The sequence below is a fragment of the Eretmochelys imbricata genome, chromosome 23 (assembly GCF_965152235.1).
Source record: "Eretmochelys imbricata isolate rEreImb1 chromosome 23, rEreImb1.hap1, whole genome shotgun sequence".
NCBI classification, from domain to species: domain Eukaryota; kingdom Metazoa; phylum Chordata; order Testudines; family Cheloniidae; genus Eretmochelys; species Eretmochelys imbricata.
Genome location: NC_135594.1, coordinates 5,088,799 through 5,113,987, shown reverse-complemented (window position 1 = coordinate 5,113,987; position 25,189 = coordinate 5,088,799). Strand labels below are relative to the sequence as shown.

At 54.1% G+C, this 25,189-nt stretch overlaps 1 protein-coding gene across 3 annotated transcripts in view; it reads right to left on the bottom strand.

The window, feature by feature from the left end:
- Nucleotides 1-24,704, bottom strand: part of STRN4 (striatin 4) — a 28,867-nt gene extending 4,163 nt beyond the window's left edge. The window contains exons 1-17 of one of the 3 annotated variants that reach the window (XM_077840142.1): nt 24,465-24,704; nt 16,855-16,958; nt 16,036-16,109; nt 15,668-15,746; nt 13,443-13,643; nt 12,434-12,590; nt 10,832-10,982; nt 8,553-8,666; nt 8,128-8,246; nt 5,595-5,770; nt 5,032-5,079; nt 4,192-4,313; nt 3,526-3,693; nt 2,153-2,293; nt 1,674-1,772; nt 832-918; nt 11-199 (exon numbers count right to left, since the gene is read on the bottom strand). In XM_077840142.1, the coding sequence (XP_077696268.1) occupies nt 30-199; nt 832-918; nt 1,674-1,772; nt 2,153-2,293; nt 3,526-3,693; nt 4,192-4,313; nt 5,032-5,079; nt 5,595-5,770; nt 8,128-8,246; nt 8,553-8,666; nt 10,832-10,982; nt 12,434-12,590; nt 13,443-13,643; nt 15,668-15,746; nt 16,036-16,109; nt 16,855-16,958; nt 24,465-24,704 (2,250 nt within the window). In that variant the 3' untranslated portion in view covers nt 11-29. Of the gene's footprint in view, nt 1-10; nt 200-831; nt 919-1,673; nt 1,773-2,152; nt 2,294-3,525; nt 3,694-4,191; nt 4,314-5,031; nt 5,080-5,594; nt 5,771-8,127; nt 8,247-8,552; nt 8,667-10,831; nt 10,983-12,433; nt 12,591-13,442; nt 13,644-15,667; nt 15,747-16,035; nt 16,110-16,854; nt 16,959-21,300; nt 21,546-24,464 lie in introns of those variants that run through there. The other 2 variants (XM_077840144.1, XM_077840143.1) reach the window with 2 other exon arrangements.
- Between the last annotated feature and the right edge of the window lie 485 nt (nt 24,705-25,189).

Here is a 25,189-nt window from a genome sequence, read left to right as displayed (position 1 = left end):
CCCAGCTCACCTGCAGGATCCTCTGCTGCTCATACAAAGACCTTGGCAAGGGCGTCGGCCCCGGCACTGGCGATCAGGGCCTTGCTGGGGTGGAAGGCCACAGCATGGATGGCCTCCTCGTGCTTCTTGCGGTGGGCCGTGATCTCCTGCACGCACGTCTTGTTGTCCAAGTTCCAGAGGCGCAGAGAGCAGTCATGGCCTGGGAGAGCCATCGGAGAAGGGTTACCCGTGGTCAGGGGAGAAGATACTCACCCACGGAGTCGGGAATAGAACTCAGGAGTCCTGGCTCCCAACCCCCCTCGCTCTAACCACTAGACCCCACTGCCCTGCCAGTCCTGGCTCCCATTTCCCTGCTCTTCCCTCAAAGCTCAGCCAGCAAAGCCCAGAGCTCCTCCGCACAACACTCTGGATCGCTTGTTTACTGCGCTTAGTGCTGGATTCTGGATTCACTTCCCACTGAACACGCCCAGCATGGGCAGTACCAGGCCAAATGCCCCTGCACTGCTCCCTGCACTGGAGGGACACCTCCTGCTAGGGGTGGGACAGGCGAGCCCAGCCCCCATGACCCATTCGGTCCTCAGCCCCTCTGACGCAGTCCAGAGGGCAGGTCTAGCCATGCCAGCGGTGATGGCAGGTGCCCTGCTCGGAAGCTGCTGAGATCCAGCAGACTCATTTCACTCCGGGGCCACGCGGGCGGGAACAATTTTTGGTCCCCGCTGGATTTGAACACCCGGATCACTGCCCATCCTCCCCCCGGCAGGTGACTCTCAAAGCCGAAAGCAGGCAAGATGCATGCAGCTGGGGGGCAGGGTGGAGCAGAGAGACACTTACTTCCAGACATGAGGAAGACCCCGTTGGGGTCCACAGCGAGGCAGGTGACAGCGTCCAAGTGAGCGACCATGGAGTGGATGGCTTTCCCTTGGCACGGAGAGGAGAAAGGGTTAATAGGGCAGCTCCCACTCATGCCTGGGGCCTGCTCTAACCACTAGGTGTTCTCCTCACAACCCATGGGGTGGGGTAGCTTACAGCACTGGATTCCCTATGGGCCTGGGAAAGGTGGCTCCCTCTACTGGGGGGTCTTGGAGCAGCATGCTTAGGGGAGGGCACTGAGGGGCCGCCAGGGTGGCAAGAGGGGATGGGACCCTCCTGGGGAAGGGGGAGACAGTGACACCCCCAGGTGGGTGAGTGGGGTAGGCTGGGAGCCATCAGATCAGTAGACACGGTCTGTTCAAGGCAGGTGAGGGGAGCTGGAGGGCAGACTGGTCCTTGGGAGGGACATGGGCCTTGCGAGAGAGCTGATTCCATCGCATCATGGGTGAGTCTCCCTGCGAAGGGCGCACGGGAAGGCTCGCACGTGCGCCCTGGGGAGATGGCAGGCGGCACAGCAGGGGCTGGGTCCTGCATGCACAGATTTCACCCCATAACTGCCACCTACCTCTCTTCCTACCCCCAGCAGACGGGGGATGCCCAAGGCAGGACCCCAAGCACAGTGATGTCAGAGCCTCCCTCAAGAGCCTCAAGGCTGTGGGAGAGATGGCCCCAGGAGGTGGAGCTCTGGGAAACAGCAAGGCTCTTCGCCCCTAGGAGATTGGGCTGGCTGCCTTCCTGCCAGGGGGTGGGGCTGAGAAGGGGGCAGCAGGTCTGTCCCAGCCACCAGTAGACGGCTGCCCTACCTGTCCGGTTGTCCAAGAAGCGGATCCCTCGGTCATCGTGCGCTGTGATGGTGACGGGCTGCGTCGGATGGCTCACCACATGATTGATTTGACTGAATCCTGGGTCAGAACATGGGAGAGGGAGCAGGTTACCACCGAACCACCCATGCCCCCTCAACCCCCCACCCTGGCCTGACCCATCCCGTGCTCATCCCTCTACCGCCCCCTGCTGGAGAAGTGCCTCCCAGGCAAGGATCTCAAAGCACAAACTAAACTGCTGGGCCTCACCGCCGCCTGGGAGATGGACACCTCATGGCGGGGAGAGAGGGAATCAGGGAGAGGCAGTGACTTGCCTACCATCACACAGCAAATCAATAAGAGCTGTGAACAGAACCCAGGAGTCCTGACTCCCAGCCTCCCCCACCCTCCCGTGCTCTAACCACTAAATCCCACTCCCCTCCCACAGCTGGGACTAGAACGCAGGAGTCACCCCAGCTCACCAGTGGTGGCTCTGGATTCCAGCGTCAGGATGGGCTGGGAGGTCTCCAGGTCGTACAGCACCGTGTTGCCCGTTCGGAAGGCGGCCACAACATGGGCAGGGTCCATGCTGGCGAACACGACAGAGGTAGGAATTCCGTACTCTGCGGGAGGGGCGGGGACACAGGGAGAACAATGAAGGCCGCCTTACGGGACCAACCGTCACGCTTCAGTGCCAAGACCACCCCTGCTGTGGCACCAGACAGAGCAAAGCATTCCAACCGCACTAACACACAAGCCTCAACCCAAAAAGAAAAGGAGGACTTGTGGCACCTTAGAGACTAACCAATTTATCTGAGCTTAAGCTTTCACGAACTACAGCTCACTTCATCGGTTGCATACTCCAAGGGTCTGGGTCTGTAGTCACCTAGGCAAATTGGTGAGGCTTTTTACCAAACCTTGTCCAGAAAGTGGGGTGCAAGGTTTTGGGAAGTATTTTGGGGGGAAAGACGTGTCCAAACAGCTCTTCCCCAGTAACCAGTATTTGTTTGGTGGTGGTAGCGGCCAATCCAAGGACAAATCCGATGAAGTGAGCTGTAGCTCACGAAAGCTTATGCTCAAATAAATTGGTTAGTCTCTAAGGTGCCACAAGTACTCCTTTTCTCTTTGCGAATACAGACTAACACAGCTGTTACTCTGAAAGCCTCAACCCAACCACTCCCAAAATGCAGCCCTCTCTGGGGTGGAGTATGTCACGTGCACACAGCAACGGCACAAAGTTTTCAACGGGAAGTGAAGTGCCTCCCTGTCTCCCATTGAAACGAGAGGTCTTTTAGAGAGGCAGAACGGCATTCCCTGAGTTGGAATTTGACCAGGGCATCGAGCAGCATCGTGACTTTTTGGGAAGTTACCAAGGGATCTTCAATGCCAAGAGAGAATGGCCCTCGTTTTAGATGGCACCTATCTAAGGTACATATGTGCTCCCCACATCTCTGTAGTATCTGAGAGTCTCACAATCTTTAATGGATTTATCCTCACAATGCCCATGAGGCAGGGCAGGCCTATAATCCCCATTACACAGATGGGGAAACCGAGGCACAGAGAGACTAAGTGACTTGCCCAAGATCACAAAAGTCTGTGGAGGAGCAGGGACTTGAACCCAGGTCTTCCAAGTCCTAGGCTAGGGCCCTAACCAATGGGCCATCCTCCCACCTATTGAAGCACAGCACTCCCTAGTACTGTGCTAGGGCACTGGGGTCAAAACTGACCCAAAAAGAGAGAGAGATCCCCATGCTGTTCCTAACCCCCCAAAGCCTTAATCTGGTAGGGAACACCCTCTCAAAGGGGCCCCTATTTCCCAGCCAGGCTCTGTTATCCCAGGGTAGGGTTCGCTCACCACGCTCCGTGTTGTAAGTGCTGAGGCAGGATGGGTTCTCGCTAGGGTCCCATATCCTGACCGTGCCATCTGCTGAACACGAAGCCAGGCGGTTCTTGGAAGGGCTGAATGCCAGGCCCCAGATCGCATCCGTGTGGCCTTCCAGGACGTTGCTGAGGACTCCTGGATCTGGGCCAGAAACAATGCCGGGGTCAAGGAGGAGTCACGCCGCATCCTGGCTCCCAGCTGGGGAGTGTCACCCTAATTTGCCCCAGGGCCCTCCTCCAGCTGAGAGTTCCCAGCATACAGTGCTCCACCTCCACTGGAGTGGCCAGGCCGCAGTGCATACTGGGAACTGTAGTCTCCACAGGTCAAGTCAAGGGCCACTACGCCCTGGTGAGTTTTCTACACATCAGGTACAGCCCATCAGCTCCTGAAGAGATTCCAGCACAACCCACTCCCCAGCACTGCCACCCTGTCCTCCCCTCCCCTCCCCTCCCCTCCCTGGAAAACTCCCAGCAACCCCAAGGAGACAAAACCACCCTGAAAAATCACCCAAAAATCTCACATTTGGGCCTCACTCCACCCTCCTCCCAGCTGTCAGGAGACAGGCTGCAAACTCTGGGGTCTGCTCAGTGCGTAGGGACTGCCAGGGGAGAGGACGGACAGACAGCTGCCTGCACCCACCATAACTGTCGTAAGGATCCATGCTCAAATCCGGGACCCTCCAGAAGCGGATCTTGGTGTCCGTTCCTCCGCTGTAGCAATATTCGCTGTTACAGCCCATGGCAATGGAGAGCACTGGACCCCTGCAGAAACGGGACGGCCACAGAAATGAAGGGCAGGGCAAAGGAAATGGGGCAGAGAAAGAATGGGGGAGGGGGACTTCCAAAGCTGTAGGATGGGGCTTCCCCTCTCTGCCCCACACTCACAAGGACTCTCCCAAGGAGCGAGCGTGGGTGCAAACCACACAGGATGAGCCAACCACAGCCACCCACTGGGGGAAAGTCGCAGCCACGTGGAGCCCATCGGAGCCCTGGGCTTTGGGAAGGCATTCGGGGAGTCAGAGCACCCTCTAGTGGCAAAGTCTCTAGTTTGCCGTAGCTCCTTTGGCACTCCAGACAGCACCTGCCTGGACTGAACCACTCGTCCCCCGTAGACCGACGGAGTCGTTTAATGAACTTGCAAGACACCAGAGCTGCACTAACTGCACTTGTGGGTAGGCTGGGGGTTCAGAATTAGCCCTGACCCTCTCGCCCCAACCTCCTGCGGGTTTAAGCCTCACCCCTTCACTAAATCACAGACTGCCGAGACCAGGGTTCCAACATCTGATCCCAAAGGCTGTACTGGGGCCCAGGATCCAGACTCTAGGGTCATGGGCTTGACCCTCTGGGACCACAGAGTACATTAGGGAGATGCTCCGGCCAGAGTCACTCATGGATTCTGGACCCTGGGATCAATACACGGGTGGGGAGATGCCCCTTTGGACAGAGGTACCAGGCATCAGCCTCACACCCCAGGACTCACCTGTGTGCCCGGAAAGCGTAGACCGGCTCCACATCCAATGCGGCGTTCCTGCAGCAGGAGAGGAAAGGGCAGAGATTAGCGGGGGGGGGACCCCCAGCTGGTAGGGCTGGATGCTTTATACTCTACCACCCAGCAGGACTGGCTTAGGAACAGGGCTGGACCCCACAGTGGAAAGGCCCAGGGTTCAAAGTGTGACCTTCCCTCAGCATCAGGGGAGAAGGGGAGGGGATGTTGCTGGGATTTTAACCCTTTTGTGCCCACATGAAACTGAACAAATCAGGTTAACAGTTGGCAGTGCTCCCCTTCCCCACCTCCCCATCCCAAAATAACCAGCCCCACATGCAGCATGATGTGGAATGCCAGGGGGGAACCTTGAGGGGCTGCTGGCTGACAGATGCCTTAGACACGTGGGTGTATTTATGTTCTCCCTTCCCTAGATTTGGTTTTTACAGGGTGTGGTTAACGCATCTGCCTGGCAATCCCTCCCCGCCCCTCCCCCACGCAGCGCCTCCTGCTGGCCCTGCTGAGCCTGGCATGCTCCCCAAGCTACAGGGGGGGCTCACTTCTTGGCAGCAACCGTCTTCTGGAGGTTCCACAGCTTCAGCGTGCCATCCTCAGAGGCTGTGACTAGCGCGGACTCTGTGTGGTGGAAAACCAGGGCCCGGATCCCGTCGTAGTGACTCCGGAGGGTGAACTTGGGATTCCAGGTCTTCTTAAAGGCGTCCTTGCCATCTGACAGCTGGAAACACAAAACAAGGCAGCGTGATCACAGCTACGCTCTCCTCCTCCTCTGAGCTGGGCCAAGCCATCTCTGTCCATTTTCAATTAAAGCCCCCAACAGGGACCAGCAGCCAGGCTGCTTCTGCACATCCTCTGCCGTTCTCTGAAAACATCCACTCAATGTGCAGCAGCAGTCCAAAAAGCTAACAGAATGCTGGGAATCATTAAGAAAGGGAAAAACAAAAAATATCATATTGCCTCTACATAAATATATGGTACGCCCACATCTTAGATACTGTGTGTAGATGTGGTCGCCCCATCTCAAAAAAGATATATTGGAATTGGAAAAGGTTCAGAAAAGGGCAACAAAAATGATTAGGTTATGGAACAGCTGCCAGATGAGGAGAGATTAATAAACTGGGACTTTTCAGCTTGGAAAAGAGACAACGAAGGGGGGATATGATTGAGGTCTATAAAATCACGAGTGGTGTAGAGAAAGTAAATAAGGAAGTGTTATTTACTCCTTCTCATAACACAAGAACTAGGGGCCACCAAATGAAATTAATAGGCAGCAGGTTTAAAACAAACAAAAGGAAGTATTTTTTTTACACAATGCACAGTCAACCTGTGGAACTCCTTGTCAGAGGATACTGTGAAGGCCAAGACTATAACAGGGTTCAAAAAAGAACTAGATAAGTTCATGGAGGATAGGTCCATCAATGGCTATGAGCCAGGACGGGCAGGGATGGTGTCCTTAGCCTCTGTTTACCAGAAGCGGGGAATGGGTGACGGGATGGATCACTTTATGATGACCTGTTCTGTTCATTCCCTCTGGGGCACCTGGCATTGGCCACTGTCGGAAGACAGGACACCAGGCTAGATGGACCTTTGGTCTGACCCAGTATGGCCGTTCTTATGTTCTGCTTGTGGGTTATTATCCCAAGCATCTGCCTGCCTGCTGGCTCAGTACCACACCTGTCTTAACTACATTAGGTCCTTATATGGCCTTCATCACTATGGTATCAGAGCACCTCCTCTCAACACCTTATGAGGCAGGGCAGAGCAGGGATATTATTAGTCTCTTCTCACACAGCACCTAGCACAATGGGGCCCTGGGCCATCACTAGGGCTCCTATGCGCTAACGTAATACACCTAATAAATAATAATTTCACTGATGGGGAAACTGAGGCACAGTGACTCACCCAAGGTCACAGAGGGATCGTGTAGCAAAGGAGAGACTTGAATCAGGTCTCCCAAGTCCCAGGCAAGAGTCATAACCACTCCTCTCAACCCCAACAGGCTCAGTTACAAACTTTTGCTGATGCCAACAGCAACATGGCTTTTCATGGAATTATGGAGCTACAGGACTGGAAGGGACCCCAAGAGATCCTCCAGTCCACCCCTCTGCACTGCGGCAGGGCTGAGGCTATCTCCCCTCTGGCCCTGGGAGCCATGCGCTCAGGTCTGGCGCTGGCAACGCTCAGGACAGAGCAGGGGTGGATTAGAACAAAACTCTTCTCAGAAGAGCTAAGAGGCAGGAAAAGAATCCAAACTGGCCTCGTACTCCTTCCTGCACTGGAAAATGGCTGCATACTTGAAAGGGAAACTAGCAATCCAGTAGAGACTGGTCATACTGGTATGTTCACTGGCTATGCAGGAGGGTGTTCTGGTGGTCCCATAGGAATCAGAGTTCGCTCCATATGTCCCAGACCCACTGCAAGAAGGCCCCACCTCTAGCCCCCACTAGAGTTCCCATCTGGGGACTACAAGTAGACATGTCCTGCTGGATGCCAACTGTCTGCCTGGTGCTCATGGAGCAAGACAGCATCTGTATCAGACAGGACCCAATCATGTGGTCTGTCCATCTGCTCCACACCCAGATAAGCTGGTAGCTAGCGCAGCCCCCAAAGCACAGGGGTCCCTTCAGCTCCCTGCATGGAACTTCCCCCCATCCCAGCACGCAGGCAGCTGGCTTCTGCACCAGCTGAGATCCTCGGGTTACTTCCTGCAGAGGGCATTACAATACAGTCCAAGCTGGGGGAGACAGCAGCTAGGTCTGCGGAGAGAAATGACTGCTAAACTCCAACCAGGGGGTGAATGGGAGGAGATGTTCCTGGATACTGCTGCGCCCAGGGACCTCAGGTGCCAGAAAGATCCCCAGGCTGTGGGGCTCATCAGACTCATCTTGATGGGCAGATGTCAGTGCAAAGGACTGCTGGGTATTAGAGCCCACTGGAATAGGATGTACGGGGTGTACGGAGCAGTGCTGTGCCACGGATGCCTGGCACCACAAGCGGCACTGACTAACGCTCAAGGAGCCTGGGCTAAGGGCCAGCTCGGAAAGCTGGGGTGAGGAGATGATGCCGGCTACTCACATCACAACTGAGCTCGTTGTCGTTGGTGACAGTCAGGTCCGCCAGGTCCCCCAGACTTACTTCCCCTCCGCCGATGGTGTCCATGATAAACACGTCCGAGGAGAAGCCAAGCGACCCTGCTGCAAGGGGAGAAGGGGCAAAGCTCAGGGCTAACTGGAGAGGTGCCAGGTGGGAGCAGGTTTACAACTGGAGGAAAGGCAGCGGTATTCCAAGCTTGAGAAAGGTATGCTGGGAGCACCCCTAGGTTGGAGGTGGTCTGTAGGGCCTCTGTAACTGGGGAGTTGCTGAAGAGGTCCAAAGAGGATCAGAGGAACATGACAGCTTGAGCATGATGGACTCCCCCCCCACCCCCACTTCTCCCCTCCATAACACAATCCCCACCCCACAGCCAGAAACAGGAGGGGAACAAAGGGACTAGGCGTTACCTTCATGAGACCTGGGGTGACTGGAGATGGCAGATGGAACAGATGGTTTAGGAGGCAGCCCATCAACGTCCCGGAGATCGGCAAGCATGCCTTGAAGCTTAACTCTCCGGCTCTCTGCAGAGGAAGGAAAGATGAGGGGGGAAGGTTAAAATCCAGGCCCTGGCAGCATGGTAAGAGACAGGTAGCTTCTTTGGGAACAGGACAAGACCCCTGAAATATGGGTTTGCCCTCAGCATTTGTTAGTTTCACTGCTTCCCCAGTTCTTGGTGGAAGTCTTTCATCCAGCCACATGGGAAAGAGAAACATGCAAGAAGAGGAATTCATTTAGTGAAGCCCTATGGCCTGTGCTATGCAGGGGGTCAGACTAGCTGCTCACAATGGTCCCTTCTGGCCTGGGAATCTATGAAGAGGAAAAGAACCAAAGGAACAGGCCTGGGACCTATTTTGTTCTATAAGGGTTCTTATCTCGCCCTCATCATCAGGGCGCCTTTCAGACATGCAGTAACTGACACAATAACCACCTCTCCCCTGTGGTTCATTCTATCCCACAAGGGCAGGGATTGTGCGTGTGTGTGGGGGGGTGTTTTGGTAAAGTTTTGCTGTTGTTGATTAAAATGTCCACACCACTCTGTTTCTGTTAGAGGAGCCTGGTCGGAGCAGTGCTCCCAGCACTGGGAGCAAAGGGTGGGTGGATTTCAGATAGTCCTTAGCTCCTGGGGGAGTTTGTTCCGCAGTCTGGGACTGGCCCCTGAGGACAATCCTTCTCCTGTGCAGACAGGCGTTACGCTGATGGTAACAAAGTTCCATGGTGCTGGAGGAGCAGCGTCATCAACCATGCTCCCCACCCTGGAGCCTCTTTTAGGTCTAGCCTGGGCCTGGGCTACGGAGGGCCTTGAAGATAAGGACTGAGACCGCGAACTAGATTCAGCTTCTGCAGGTTGCCGGTGTAGAGGGCAGAGGATAGGTGTGACATGCACACAGCAGCCAGCGCTGCTGACCCAAAACTGCCTTCGACTCTTGGTTTGAAACTGATGATGCCCCTTTAAAAAGAAAGCTTTCCTTCCAGGCTGGGACACTGCATGGCCCATTGCAGCCCGGAGGAAATGTGGAGTGTTAAATTCCTGAGAACACAAGTTTATAGCAGCTCTAGAGGGCGCTCACGTCATATGGAGTCCAGGCCCAGGGGCTAGGACCAGCTTCACTGCCAGGAACTGGAGCTGCCAGGAGCCAGGCTGGAATCACTGATGGGGCTGGGGGGGAGGAATGGACTACTGTATGAGTGTATGTGGGAACGGGGGAGGGAACGCTTCATGCCATCCAAGCCTGCAGAGGAAGTGCAACCGCCCGGTGCTTTCCTGCTGAAGGCTGGTTGAGGGCAGCCCCGAGGGGAAAGCAGGATCATCCCAACCGGACATGGGAACAGCAGCTGCCGCTAGCAATGTGCTCCTCAGGAAGTCTGCGTTTCCTCTCTGGAAGCTCAGAGCACTGCTGGGGGAAGAAGGGGCCAGGGAACCCCACATCCCTGCAGCAGAGATGGGGAGTCAGTGGCTCTTTCACCTTGCTAGAAACCTTTCCCGGATTGGGAAGTTAAACCAGAGTTTGCAGTGTGACCCAGCAGTAAAGCGCACAACAGATCCCAGGGAGTGGGAGTGTGTACAGGAATCCCAGGGAAGGGAGGGGGCAGATCCTCTTTACAGGGCTCTTGAGATTTACGTGCAGTTCTAGACACCATGGTCCCTGGAGGATATGAATGAACCAGAGGGAGTCTGAAAAACAGAAATGATCCAGGAGGGGGCTGAGAGTAAAGGTATTCTTCCTGATTCCTAGCCTTCCTGCTCTAATCATTAGACCCCAACACCCCTCCCAGCCGACTCCTGATAGAACCTGAATCCCAGCCCCCCTGGGCCAGCCATTATACCCCAGTCCTTTCCCATAGCCAGAGATAGAACCCAGGCATCCTGGCTCCCAGCAGTCATGTGCTCTATGCAAAGCTTGGCTAAGCTACGAGGAAGCTGTAGCGGGGACAAGTCGCTGGCTGTATACATGAAGGATGTCACCCCAAAGGTGGGTGAGGAATTCATTTGGCTGACACATGGATGTAAGTTGCAGAAATGGAAGGTTAATGTGGGCTGTAAGGAGGTCGGGAATGATCTCCCCCAGGGACATGCAGAGAAGTGGGGAAGCCCCATCGCATGGGGACACAGAACCAGACTGGAGGGTTTGGTCCTGTGGGGATGGCTGCTGGGAGCTCTAGGATCCTATCCACACACTCCCATTACCAAGCTCGTTCCCGTCCCCGGTGCGCCGGGCGTCCCCGGAGCCCTCGCCGTTCTCCCCAGAGCCCAAGAAGTCAAACTCGTTCAAGGCATCCTCAGAGTCTTCATCATCCTCCTCATCCTCCACCTCGGACATCAGGGACTTTGTAGCAAGCTGGTAACACAGACTGGAGAGAGTTAGCCTAGGGCAGGGGGGCTCCAAGCTTAGCCTGCTCCCCACAGCCTGTGGACACAATGCGGAGACACCAGCCCACAGGACTGACAGACCCAGACCTGGGATGGGGCCCAGGTAGATTCTGTTCAACACAGGAGGGCTGGGAGAGGAAGATCAGAGACCATGGCCAAGGAAAGCCTGGGCTACTGATTAGCTAGGGTGGGGCACATCTGCACACGTGGGAAGGACGCTGCCATTCTCCAGGCAGACTGCTTAGGGGGAGCTGTGTGCACATAGGGCTTCAGTCACTAAAAGGGTTAACTGTTCTATACAAGGCCAATAGCCGCTCATACACACAAGCACAGCGCAGGGCTCTGCGCATGCGTGTTAGGACACGCGTGTGCACCAACATTAACATGACTTAGGGCTTCTCTGTCCCATTACCATGCCCCCAGATTGAGCCCTGGGGCGGCAGGTCCCTCTCACCACGGGGCAGGCTGGAGTTGGGAAGGTGAAGTCGTTTCAGGCATCGGTGTGTTATGGCAGCGGGGTCAGACCACCCCTCTGCAATCTTTGCGACGCAGCTGCTACTGCAGCATGGATCTCGTTAGAAGCCAGAGACACTTAATGGGTAGAAACGGGACAAGGGAACCCTGCAGAAGAAACCACCACTCCCCTATCAGCAAGGGAAAGGGAACCAAGAAAAAGAGGGTGTATGGGGCAATGTTTAGAGCACAGGGGCAGCCAGGAGTCCTAGGTTCCATCCCCACCTCTGGGAGGAGAGTGTGTCTAGTGGTTAGAGCTGGGGGGCTGCTGGGAATCAGGACTTCTGGGTTCTATCCCCAGCTCTGTCACTGACTCACCATGTGACTGGGCATGTCACTTCCCTGCTCGCTCTGTGCCTCACATCTCCCATCTATAAAATGGGCACAATGCTGGTGCACCCCACAGGACAGAGTGTGAGAATTAATTAAAGCACTTTGAGATCCTTGGATGAAAATGCCAGAGGAAGGCCAGGAATGATCATTGCTAGAAGTTTTCACCTTCAGCTCCCACCACCCACAGTAGGGGACAACTTCCTATCCGGCCGCCAAGGCAAACGCAGTAGCATCTGATTATTATGTTACTTGTCCATTTATAGCACTCTTCTGCAGAGGCTTATCAAGCACTTTATAAAGGTGGATGTGTATTAACCTTGTTATACAGCTGGGGAAACAGAGGCACACGGAGAGGATTGGCCCACGGCCATGCAGTGAGACAGTAATAAAGCTGAGAACAGAACCCAAGAGTCCTGACTCCCAGTGAATCCTTGTTCTAACCAATCCACTACACTCTCCTCTCAGAGGAGCCGGGAGTTCTGATGCCCAGTCCCTGCCTTCAGAAACCTATCGGGAGTGCTTGTTAGAGTGGCCCAGGACATGTTAATTGTCTCCTGTCCTTGTAAGACCTGCCTTTACTCGCTGTTTCTTGTGCTGCCGCTGGGTCTCGAGAGGAAGGCCTTCCAGATCTTCCTCTTCATCACTGTCCTCGTCCTCGCAGTTCTGGAGGAAGGGGATTTTCTCCATCACCGAGCTGCTGATTCGGTCCTTTGTCTCCTTCCCGGCATTCCTGCCAGAGGCAGAGGTGATACCAGGCCAGCGTTAGGGAACGAGGCTGCACTGCGGCCCCCCAACCCAGCATAGCCCACTGGGCAGAGAGAATGGAGAGCAGCTGCATTGTGGAAGTCGGGGAGAAGGGATAGAAACCTCCCTGGTTCAGGGCACTAGCTGAGTTCTAACTGCCTGGGGTTGGGAAGTAATGCCATAGGGGTCTCCTGTCACACCTTCCTCTGAAGCAGCTGGGGCCAGCCACTGAGGATCCTGCTCTGCTTCCTATGCTAGGAGAGCTCCATGGCCCAGAGGTCCCTCCCATGGTGCCCTGCAGCTGGATATCAACACTTCTGCAGTGAACACATGCACATCCCATTGGGGATGAGACACCATGCAGCAAAACCCCTCGGTGGGGGGCAGCTCCCCCCATACGATGCTGACTCCAGGCAAAGCGCCATCTAGGCGGCACGCCCCCTTTTTACCAAGCAGAATCAGGGCCTATCCCCCTCAACGCAGCGCATCACCCGTCTCCCCCACCAGCCAGACTCTGGGTTGAATGCATCCAGCAGAGACATCCCCCCCAGCTTCCCCCACCAGCCAGAACCCCCCTCATCCAGCAGAAACCTACCCTGCCCCATGAGACACCCCAGGCTGGAACCCCCCTCCCCTGCTAGCAGGATCCCCATCCATCCATCTCGCAGAGCACCCCCTCCCGTAGCAGCCAAACCCCATCCATGCAGCAGCCTGTGAGAATCCCCAGCAAAGACAAGCACGCAGCCCCCGATATAACTCAAGAGGAGGCATAGAACAGCGATGCCCCTTACAGGAGGGGGGCAAGATGTATGGCCAGGACAGAGGGCTGCCCCCTCACCTTTTAATCTGTTCCTCGATCTGTTTGACAAGCAATGACTCGCCCCCGTTCAGCCCAGGGGGCCCCGGAGCAGGACCCAGCCCCAAGTCGCTGGGCTCAACGGTGCCGTTCAGCTCCACAGAGCAGCGGCCCAGCAGGGAGCGCACTCGCTTGGAACGCATGTCCAGGATGGTGTCTGTGTAGCCCACTTCTTCCAGGTACCTGCGATGAGGGAGAAACGCGAGTTGAGAGCTAGGGTCCAGGGCAGGACAACATAACACTCTCCGTCTGCGGATCTCCACGCACTTTAGAGACATGGCGGGTCAGCAATCTCTCCAGAGCTGGCATGGGAAAGGGACTACTCCAAGTCAGCAAAGCAGACCTGAGAACTTCCCCCTTGCAGTCCTGTGCGCTCCCTCATTTTGTCCGTGACGTCAAGAAGGCTGCACAGACTTAGGGGGAAAATGAGGGAGGCCCAGGCAGATCCTCAAGGAGTCCCTCTCTGGAGGAGGGTGCAGCATGAGACAGCTCTCCACGCTGCCAGCGGCTTTTGATCCTCAGAGGGTGGTGGCTCTCCCAGCCACAGGGCAGATGCCACATTAAAGGGAACATAGCTGCAGAGAGGAAGCGTGGGCCTGTGGGTAAGGCACAGGGCTGGGAGTCAAGAGAACTGGGTTCTATCCCCTTAGCATGGCCACAGGCTTGCTGGGTGACCTCGGGCAAGTCACTTGCATTCTCAGCATCTCGGTTCCCACCCGGTACACATGGGGTTAATGTTACTAAGCTGACGGCTGGAGGACTGGGACACTAGTGCATGGGGGTCCACATGGCGCCTGAACTTACCACCCAAGCTACATACGGAGCAATGACAAATTCCTCACCTGCAAAGGGAGTGTTTGTTGCACTGTCAGGACAGATCCACCCTGCACCAACGCCCTAAACTGGGAAGTTTTGACTGTTGAGGGGCTTGGGCTAGAGCTCTGGTTTAGTCCAGGTGAGGTCATATAAAGAAGGGTCCTCCCCCCATGCTTTACTGCAGGGTATTTTCAGCTTGCTGTTTAATTGTGCCCCATGCCCTGGCAGCTGCAAAGGGAGCACCCAAAAGCCTTCAGAGTCGATAAGGACATGTAGTATTTAGGTTCTATGCTTTGTCAGGAGCGCTAGGGAGCCCAAAGTCTGGGCAGGGCATTTTGCATCCTTGTGTATTTCAGAGAGCAAAAATAAAACAAAACTGTAACCTGAGTGGCGCCAGTTCCTAGAGAACCAAACTTAAACCAATCGCCCTGCACAGCCCTCTAAGCTGTTATGTGTGGTGCCCCGCACAGCCCTCTAAGCTATTATTTCTGGCTATTGGTAATCTATAGGAATTGCTCCTCATGGATCGGCACCTGCCAACGCTGTTCTAAGAGCTGGTTGTGACAACCCAGCTCCTTTAGCCGATGAGCAAGATCAATGCTATCTCAAGTGACAATAGCAGCGAAGTCACAGCGGCATGGGCGGCTGTGTGGGCTAGCCCTGCCCGCCTGGGTACACACTCTAGTGGCCACTGCCTGTCCTGGGGAGGCTTCACTGCTGTGGGTACTCGAACTAGCCCGGGTAAGTCTACACCTGCTACAGTCACACCTCCTAACTGCAGTGTAGACAGACCCTAGGGGCTAGAGCAATAGAAATGTCACATAACACCAACTAGGGCAGAGATGAGAATACTCCCATTTGCTGCTTCGACAGCAGGGGTGGGCGGGGGGCAGGGCACACCTCTTTTATCAATCGCACCTGGAATAGTTAGAGGTTAAGTCTATGGGACCCCGACGGTCAGGGCTTTGCAAACGGCGCACAGCACAGGCATATTCCAAAAGGCATGGACATGTACTGACAATATTCAAAGGAAAATCCCCTCCCCCTCCCCCTGAAATGCAATTGCCTCTGGGCTGGAGTACAGCAGGTGTTTAACAGCACATACCAATGCTGTCATACCCAACTGAAACAAACCGGGGAAATTCCAAGAGGCAGAGTGGAATTGTCCAGTATGGAACAGGCCAGGACACTGGGATTCATGCTCCTGTGGTAAGTTCTTCTAAGAGCTACAATCAAAGTAAATCTCACCTGGAGAATCATCCTAGGGGCTCATCCAACTCCTCCTTCCCCTGTCCCATCACACACCATCACACAGCTCCCCATTCTCCCACTTTCCCCTGGGGGCTCAGCTCCTGAGCCTTGGCCCCTCCCAGGAGGCTCTACATACTCACTGCCGGAGCAGCTGGCGCCCTTCCTTCCACACCAGTGGGTTGCTTTCCAGCGAAGTTGTTTCCGCTGGGCCATTGGAAACTGAGAGGACAGTAAAGAAAGTATCAGTGACGCATACCCGCCATGGGGAACCCATTCTGGCTTCAGCTCCAGCTTTTCAGTAAGCCACCCACATCCCTGGACCAGCCTCAAACTCAAGCCCTCACCTGTCAGTGCTAGGCTAACCCTTGGGAAGAATCTATCCCTGAGGTCACAAGCCCATAGTATCCCACATCCCAGCTATATGCAATCACGTCGATATCCATGAGCAGGGGACTGGGCAGAAGATATAGGACACTGTGGGTATGAGTGCACTTGCATGGTACAATACCTGGTTCTGACAGATCCGCTCTCTTCTCCCCTTGGTTCGGTTCAGTTCCAAACTTCAGCTTGTGGTATTTTGACCTTGAACGAACATGGAAAAGCGAAGTTTGATGTGAACCTAAAGCAACTGAGGCAACGCATGATTCCCATATTATAGAAGGGGAAACTGAGGCACAGAGAAGCGCAGCAACGTGCCTATGGTTGTACAGTGAGCCTGCTCCACCCACTCCTCAGAATGGAGAGCAGGAGGTCCTGACTCCCTGTATACCCCTGCTCTAAACACCTGGCAATCCTTCCCCTTGGAGCTTGGAACTGAACCCAGGAATCATAACTCAACATGCTTCTCCGCTCTCATCTAGTCTAACCACTAGACCAGCACATCCTTCTAGACCAGAGTCAGACACCGACCATAGTCTGGCCCCTTCATGATTCCCTAGGCTGTACCCAAGAGCCAGTAACACCCCAGCATGATATGAGTTGGGGGAGGGTGGCAGGAGGATAGGGGGCTGGCCATGCACCCATCACCGTTCAGAAACCCTTTCAGGTGGACTCATGAGACGGCAGTAGATTTCAAGGGATCACAACTAATGACTGAGACTTTCATGTCCAAACCTGGGTGACCTAACAGACTACAGGACCCTCTCTGAGAGCGAAGGGCCCCGCACCTGTTCTGCTGCTGGAGAAAACGAAGCTGGGGGAGTCTGCCTGGGAGGGGGAGTTTTCAAAGATCCCCCAAAACGTGGGGAGTGACAAGCAGGCCAGCCCAGTCCTCAACGCCACAGCCTTCCCGGGCATTCCCACCTCCTCTAGCTGCCGCATTTCTTACCTCTCTTGCTTTAAGGCATACTCCAACATCTTTATCCTGCGCACCAGGTCTGTCTTGAGGTTCTCTTGGCCCTTCCTCTCTCCCTGCAGAAATGCCACTTGGGCCTGTAGGAACAAGAACCAAGCCTGAGGTCAGTCAGGTCCCATAAGGGCTTGGAGCGCAGGTTGTTGGCTCACACCCATGCTGCCCTCACCCCCTGCCTGCCCTACCATGCTTGGAGAGCCCCATACAGGAAGTGCTAGAAATGATTATTTTTTACTTATTCCGGCAGAACCCAAAAACAGTGCCAGTTATACCAGCCCAGTTGCTTGTGTACATTGCTAACATTCCCAATCAGTGCAGGGCGTAGGCACTAATTTATTCAGCCACTTTTATCTGAGGATCTGAAAGCAAATCACCTCCCCGTAACACAGGATGCCTCACAGCTCCCTGGGGAGAGTCAGAGCCATTATTCTCCATTTTACAGATTTACCAAGAGGTGCAGTGACCTGCCCAGAATCCCATAGATAGAAAAGCAGGAGCAGAGTCTCAAATTGAAAACAAGAGTCCTCATTCCCAGCTCCCCCGCCCCTCTAACCACTAGCCCCCACTCTGGTCTATTCCATAGAAGATTTTAACCATGCTTATCACCATAATATCTGAGAGCCTTCCAGCAGTGCACCATGACTACACATCTGTCATGTGCTGGTCTCTCCTCCTCTCCTCAGAGGGAGAAGCACCGTGCTGTGGCCTGTCTGGTTTTGATAGGGGTGACTTTTTTTCTTTTAATATACAGGTACTTGTTGCTGTATTTTTACAGAAGGCAGGTCAAAGAAATGTCCCTTGCAGTTGGAGTGGAAGGTGGTGAGGTTTACGATAGTCCTTAGTTCCTGCGGCAGTTCGGTCTACAGTCTCAGACCACCCCCAGAGACGGCTCTGTCTTCCGCATGGACTAGCTTTACTCTGATTGTTGAGAGTCCATTGGGCCAGAGGAGCAGAGCTGTTGACCACACTCTTTCCCGGAGCTTTAGATGACCTTTTAGATATGTTGGGCCCAGGCCATGCAGCGTTTTGAAGATAAGGACCAAGACTTTGAACTTGATTCGATATTCTATGAGAAGCCAGTATAGAGAGCAGAGGACAGGTCTGATGTGCTCCAGGAGCCTGTGTTGCTGAGGAGACATGCCAGGGTGTTTTCTACTAGTCGGAGCTGCCTAAATGCTGAAGTGGGAGTAGAACCCAGGAATCCCAACTCTCAGCCGCACTTCTCTAAACCACCAGACCCCACTCCCCATCCAGAGGGGGGCACAGAATCCAGACATCCTGACTCTCAACCCCACTCCCCTCCCAAAGGCGGGAACAGAACCCAGGAGTCCTGACTTCCAGCTCCCTTGCCCTAACCACAAAACTATCCTTCCCCTCCGATGCCATTGCCAAAACTCTGATAAAAACAGGCCAATTTTCCTGCAGGTGCATCTCGGACTTCAGTGGCATTAGGCAGCTAATTCTGGAGCAGACTCAGCCCAAGGCACTGCAAGGCATCCACAACACCTCCCTCCTCTCTCTCTTTCACACAGCAGCGATCTAGCTAAGTGCAGACCTGCCCGCAAGGAGCTCACTCCCCTCCTCATGCTCCATTGCATTTGAGAGACTGCTCCACTCTGGACTGAGCTAGTGTGTGTATTTTCTCACCCTTCTACAGGCAATTTAACCCAATCACAAAACATTTCTATCACTTAATGACCGTCTGTTGGCTTAAGCCGCGGGAATCTGCGCCATATGCCAAACTGCCTGCCAGCTCCTAAGGCGAAATTGCGAGCTGGCTCCACCATCCGCCAGCTGACACCTTCTTAAATCCCCCACCCCCAACCACCAGTCTATTAACACAGATTTTCTGCTTATTAGCCAGATTTCCGGTCCGACATGCTCCAGTCAGTCAAACCCTGTCCCAGCAAACAGTGATGCTAAGCACCCCTTACAGATTCATTTCCAATCAATTGACTCATGGCACACGCCCAGCTTTCTGAGCTTCTAAACATCAGCTATTTGTGCCTAACGCTCTAGGGTAGCAGAGTGGAACCCCAAAGGAGTACTGTTGTCATCTGTGTAGGGATCATTCCCATCTCCTCCACAACCCCTCTTTCCTGCGGGTTATGTACCTGCTCAGATGAACCTGGAGCCCTCTCTGGCTACAAGAATTGATCTAGCCCAACTCAGCCTGCCTTTGCATACCAGATCACTGTGCAAGGATCAAGACTAGAATTCACTTTGCAAACCTAACTTACCTTTGAGTACCACAATCTAGTGCAGTGGTTCTCAAAGCCACAAGCCCCAGGAGGGGGAAATGGGGAGGATTGTGATGCGTTGAAATTTTTATTATGCTCTAAAGCAAAAAAGATCTCGCTACCCCACTTCCCACATCCTCTGGCCCTTCAAGGTCATGTGTTCTCGGCCAAGCTCTTGACACACACACACATATTAATTACTTGGGCTTAGTACCAATATCTTCTTTTACTCTTACTTTTATAGTAAGCGGAAGGGGGTGGCAAAAAATTTTAACTTCAAATAAGGGATTGCCAGCTTGCGAAGGCTGGCAAACTCTGGTCAAGTGGAAACGAACACAGGACTAGGAGTCGAGGAATCTGAAGTTCTCCTCCTGGCTCTGCCACTGACTCACAGGGACTTCAGCAAGGCCCTTCCCATTTCGGTGCCTCAGTTTCCCACTCTGTACAGTGTGGATAATGATACCGACCAACCCCACTAGAAGTGGGGGGTGGGGAAAGAGGACTTTGCAGATGGAAAAGGACTGTGCTAACCACTGCTCAGAGACTGGGTCAAGGAACACCGTCCATGTGTGCCAGCACACTCATTCCTAAAGAGCTTCCACTTCTCACAGCAACTCCTAGGGAACCTAACCTAACACTATAACTTCTGGGCCTGCTTAACCCTATCTGAGCTCTGGGGAAGCATAAAAGTCACAGAGTTTGCTGGATCGAGACAATGATTCTTGGCCCATCACACTCGACCCCACAAACCATCTTGCAGGTTAATGCTATCACTCCCAAGGAGCCTGTGACCCCTAAGGACTGCTTAAAATACTTCACAGATCTTACTGGGTTGAAAGATTTTACAGAGGCAAAACGTTCAGATTCTCAGATTCCTACAAAGACTTCTTGGAGTCCACAGGCACACAGGCCAGCTTAAACCATTTTTTTAAAAGGCTGCAGCTTTGAAGAAACAGCAGTACAGTTCTAACGAAGATGACATCAAGGTATGCTAAACATCATGTAGGTAACCAAGGCTACAGTGTACTTTGAGTGCCTGGTGTAGAATACATAATTCCGTATAGGAAGGGGATCAGTACTTTACTTGTCAGATGAAAATAAGGAAGTTCCCTGGTTAAGAAAGAAAAAAAAAAGTTGATAAAATGGAGTTAAGGAAAAAAGTGAAGAATACTATAGTTTTACCTAGCCCTGTAGAAAGCCCAGGAATTGCAAGGTGAAGTCTAAACTCAATCAACTGATAATTGAAAGGCCTGTATGGAAATTAAGATCCCAAACAGCCTAACCCCTGTTCACCTGTATGTCCCATTTTGTGTGTCTGCTATGAAAGGTTTGAGTGGAGATAAAAGTACAGCAGTATCACAAGCTAACTGCTCTCTCTGACAACACACACCTTGGAATTTCCACCAGGAATGTGGGAAACTAGACAGGCAGAAAGCAATGGGCCTTTTGTAGGACTTTTAGTATGCAATCTTTGAAACAGAAAGTCTTAAGCCATGCCCATGGGTTTATGTTTTGTTTATAAGCCATGGGTTTATGTTTTGTAATATGTCCTTTCCTAGGAACAGCAGGGCCAACGTAAACATACAGCATTCAAATGGGTGCCTTTAGTGGGGCAATAGAAAATTGCGCTGAAGCACGGATAGGCCTGTGCTACAGTTAGCAAATGAGGTCTGCAGGAAGGCCGGAAGTTGCAACCTTCCTTGGGAAACAATCCAGAAGCTCTGTTATGCAAAGGTTTCTTTGCAAATGCCACCACATACACCATTGAGTGGCCAATTCACGCACCAGCTATGCTGGTGCATGAGAACGCAGGTGAAACCCACCTAGCAATGAATGATCACTAGCTAAATCTGTCTCCTCAAGGATGCATAAGCGAGGCACAAGCTGAAGTGATGCAATTAATATTGTTTGAGGGACTTTTCATGTGAATTGCCATGCTATTTTGAATATTTATCTGGCCCGCATCACCATACTATCTGAGTGCCACACAGTCTTTACCTTTGAGGTAGGGCAGTGCTATTAGGCCCATTTTACAGATGTGGAACTGAAACACAGAGAAGCAAAGTGACGTGCCTAGGTTCACACAGGATGTTTGGGGTGGCGCAGGAATTGAACCCAGGTCTCCCACAGCCCTGGCTAGTGCTCTAGCCATTGGACCATCCTTGCAGCTACTTTCATATACCCTCTTCCACTGCTCCTCATCATGCTCTTCCTGGCTCCTTCCTTCTCCCCTGGAGTCCAAGTTGCCACAAGGATGCTCCCATGATGCTTACAGATCCAGAGGCCGAACTCTGATGGCACTTTTAAGTGCTCCTGTGCCACAGTGCTCCCTACCCACAGTTATGAAATGTGGGTGGGCAAGAGGATTTGTGGTGGGGTTTCTCTCCTCCACTTTGCTTTTCAGCCACATCCCCGCTCCCTTCAACAGCGATGCACATTTGCTGCGGTTGGTTAACTTCCGGCTGGCTTCAGAATGCATTGCTTGCTTCCTAGCCTCATGGTAATTCTCTCTCTCCCTCCCAAACAGGAAAGGCTGAGGTCAGAGCTGGCGGGACGAATCCAAATTCTAAGCAGCTGCAGGGAAGTTAGAGTATCAGCATATTAAACCAGCTAATATCTCCCAAAGACTATCCCAAAGCATTCTCCCCAACACATGACCTTGTTACCTCCAAGAGAAGTCTCCCAATCTTCTTTCCATCATTCTTCAGCCATTAACCACTCTCCTGGGTAAATGTTATCATCAGCTCCCTCAGACAGCAAATCCCTCCTCATCCCTGACACTGATATCCATGGAATTACTGAGACCAAGCAATGCTCCCCTGGCCTTTTCTTGCTTGAGAATGAGATAGGGTCAAGTGGTCTCCGCACAGGACTGGGAGCCAGAAAATCCCAATTTCTAATCATGGCTCTGACAGCACCCATCTCCGTGCCTCAGTTTCCCAATCAGAGAATATTGGCACAGTCTCATGGGGAAGTTACCAGGCTTAATGAGTTAATGTTTACAAAGACAGCACTAGAGAAGTGTCAAGCACAGGCAGCCTACCTCCAGGGTACCTCCTCCTTGAGAATCTCATTGTTTGGGCTATGGAGCTGGCATCAGAGTCACAGCCAAGACTGCATCCTAATTATCTTCTGAAAGCCCCACCCCACCCCACCTTCCTCTTCCAGCTTCCTCTTCTTGATCAGTTTCTCTTCCTCCATACTGCTGCTGCTGCCTCACATGATTCTCTTCCCTCCCACCAAGGCCTCATCCAATCTGCTACACTCCCACCTGTGCCGCTGGACACACCCTTGATTTTATAAGCAATTCTCTATGGCCTTTTTCCTGTTCCACTCATAACCCCTCCTACACAACACTCCTCAGCCTCACCCTGCAGATTAAAGCTATCTCACTGTTCCCCTAGCACCTCGATCTCATTAAACTCTCCAGCCAGATTCAGTCTCTCAATCCCTGCATATTCCCTTGCCTAGATACCTGCAGCTCTGTCCCATCCATTGCCTTTCACCCCCCTGCTCACATCAAACCCTGCTGCTTGGCCCACTTCAATTCCCCATGTTACACAGACCAGCTATAAGTCATCATATATACAAGCACGCACACCAGAAAGCAGTTTATGCCTCATGTCCACTCCAGCTATGAGGATCTGGAAATCTGAGACACTTTCTAGGGATGCCTTACATCCTGCAGCATCCAGCACACGTGCTAGAAGCTGGCATCAAGGCCTTCTGGCCTGGCATGTGATAAGCTACTGCTCTTCACCTGTTCTCCATGTGCGAGCAGAGCAACAAAGTGAAGTCAATGAGAACTGGTCTATTTTGTTTGCCTCTCTCCTGTGACCTATAAACCCATAAACGTTCAAGGGGATAGTAACTCTCTCACCCAGGCGCTGATGAGTCACTCAGACACCCTTTGCCAAGGATCTCAAAGGTCCTCAGCTCACCGCCCTTCTCCACTGGTATTCGGGAAGGAGAATTCTCTATACCTGAGCTGCTGTTTGGGACAGGGCATTCCCTTGACATCTTCAGCACCTATTTCCATCCCAAACAATTCATCCCTCCAACTCTGTGGAAGTGAATTCACCCAAATTACTTACCCCAGATCCGCTGGCTGTGGCTATTCAGAGAAGTTAATCACTTAACAGCCCTAGTCACTACTCAGAGAAATTTCCATCCCTGGGCACTGTCAGCATTGTTGTTCTGAGAGGTTGCCATCTCCTCCCATCCCAATTCCAGCCCTAGAGCTACTCAGGGAGAACAGCCCTGCAGGTCTTCATGCCGTATTAAGGGAGATCACTGTCCCCTGCTCCTTAAACAATACCTCAGGAAAGCGACATTCCCTTTGCTCCAAACACCAACAACCGGGGAGCAGCTCCTCTTGACCAGACCCATGGAGGCTATTCAGAGAAGTGACCACCTCCATGGTCTCTATTAGGTGTCCCACCTCAATTCTCTCCTCTCTCACTACTGGGCTGGATGTTGGCTGTGCCCCCGCCAACAACTCCCTCCCTAGTTGCTATGGGGTTGACAGATGCATGTCTCCCCACATGCCCTCACCCCAATTCCTTCCTGGTCCCTATTGGAAGGCGATAGCTACATTTCCCCCCTCATCACCTCACCTCCCTCTTGGGCAGCAGCAGACATTTCCTGGCCCCTGCCCCAACATTCACCCCAACTCTATTGGGAGTTGCTACAGGGTTGACAACTGCATTTCCTCCCCCCCAAAAGCTCATCCCAACTCCTTCACTGGTTGCTATGGCAGGAACGACAGCTGTGTTCCTCCCCCATGGTCCCCCTCAACTTCCTATTGGAGGGGGACGGCTGCATTTGCCCCAAGTCATTCACTCCTTCCCCTGGTGCTACGGGGAGGCGACAGCCACGTACCCCGCCCCTCACGCTGGCCCCAAGCCTCCTCAAGCCTTCTTGGACAGCAACAGCCACCATCCCAAGTCGCAAATAAAGGGTCCCAAATTTTTTTTTGTGGGGGAGGGACCACAATACCTCCCCCACTCACCACCCCCCTCTAATCTCTCACCCCAATTTCTCCCTTCAACCCCCTGGTCTCTCCCAAGGTCTAAGCCCCTGCCCCCTGGGGGGGGAATCCCCGACCCACGGGGGAGGTCCCCGATCCTGGGGGTCCCTGACACTCCCCCGCTCCGACGCACGGGGGGGTCCCGATCCTGGGGGGGGGGCTCTCTGACCCCCCCCCCCCCGGGGTCCCGTCGGCCATTTCCCTCCAAGATGGCGGCAGCGGCGGAGGCAGCGGTGGCCCCGGTAACCCCTCGCCCGCCCGCGACTCCCCGCGCCCCGGCCCGGCCCGGCCCGGCCCGCCGCCGCCGCCCCCGGCACCTGCAGCTCGGCCCGCTCGGCCTCCCAGCGGCTCTTCTCGGCCTCGAAGCGGGCCCACTCGTGCTGGATGTAGTGCAGGATGCCGGGCAGGCTGAGCTCGCCGGGCCCGGCCCCCGCGGCCGCCCGGCCCGGGGCCTGCGGCGGGGGTGGTGGCGGCTCTGCCCCCGCCGGGCCCGAGGCCTGCTGGGCCCGCACCAGCACCCGCTCAGCCTCCATCATGGATCCCGGCGGCTGCCACATAGGGAGCCGTGCGGGGGGGGCACTTCCTGCCAGATAGTGCTCCGCCAGGAAATGGGGCCCGCGCCGCGGGACGGGGGCAGGGAGGGGTTCCCATGGCAACGGGCCCCTCCAGGTAGGCCTGCTGCTTCCCCCGAGCGGGGGGTTCCCATGGCAACAGGGCCCCCAGGGCCGGCCTGCTTCCCCCCCCTGAGCAGGGGGTTCCCATGGCAACGGGCCCCTCCAGGTAGACCTGCTGCTTCCCCTTGATCGGGGGGGGGGGGGGTTCCCATGGCAACAGGCCCCCCCAGGGTAGGCCTGCTTCAGCCCCGTACTGTTCCCCCAGCAAGGAGAAGGATTCCCATGGTAACACCTGCTCCCTACAGGCCTGCTTTATCCCCCCCAGAGCAGGGAGGGAGCAGTTCCCAGGGAACATCCCCCTCCCGCCCAGGCCTGCTCTCCCCCACGCCCCTCCGCCCCCACACACATCCAGAAACCCAAAGCATCCA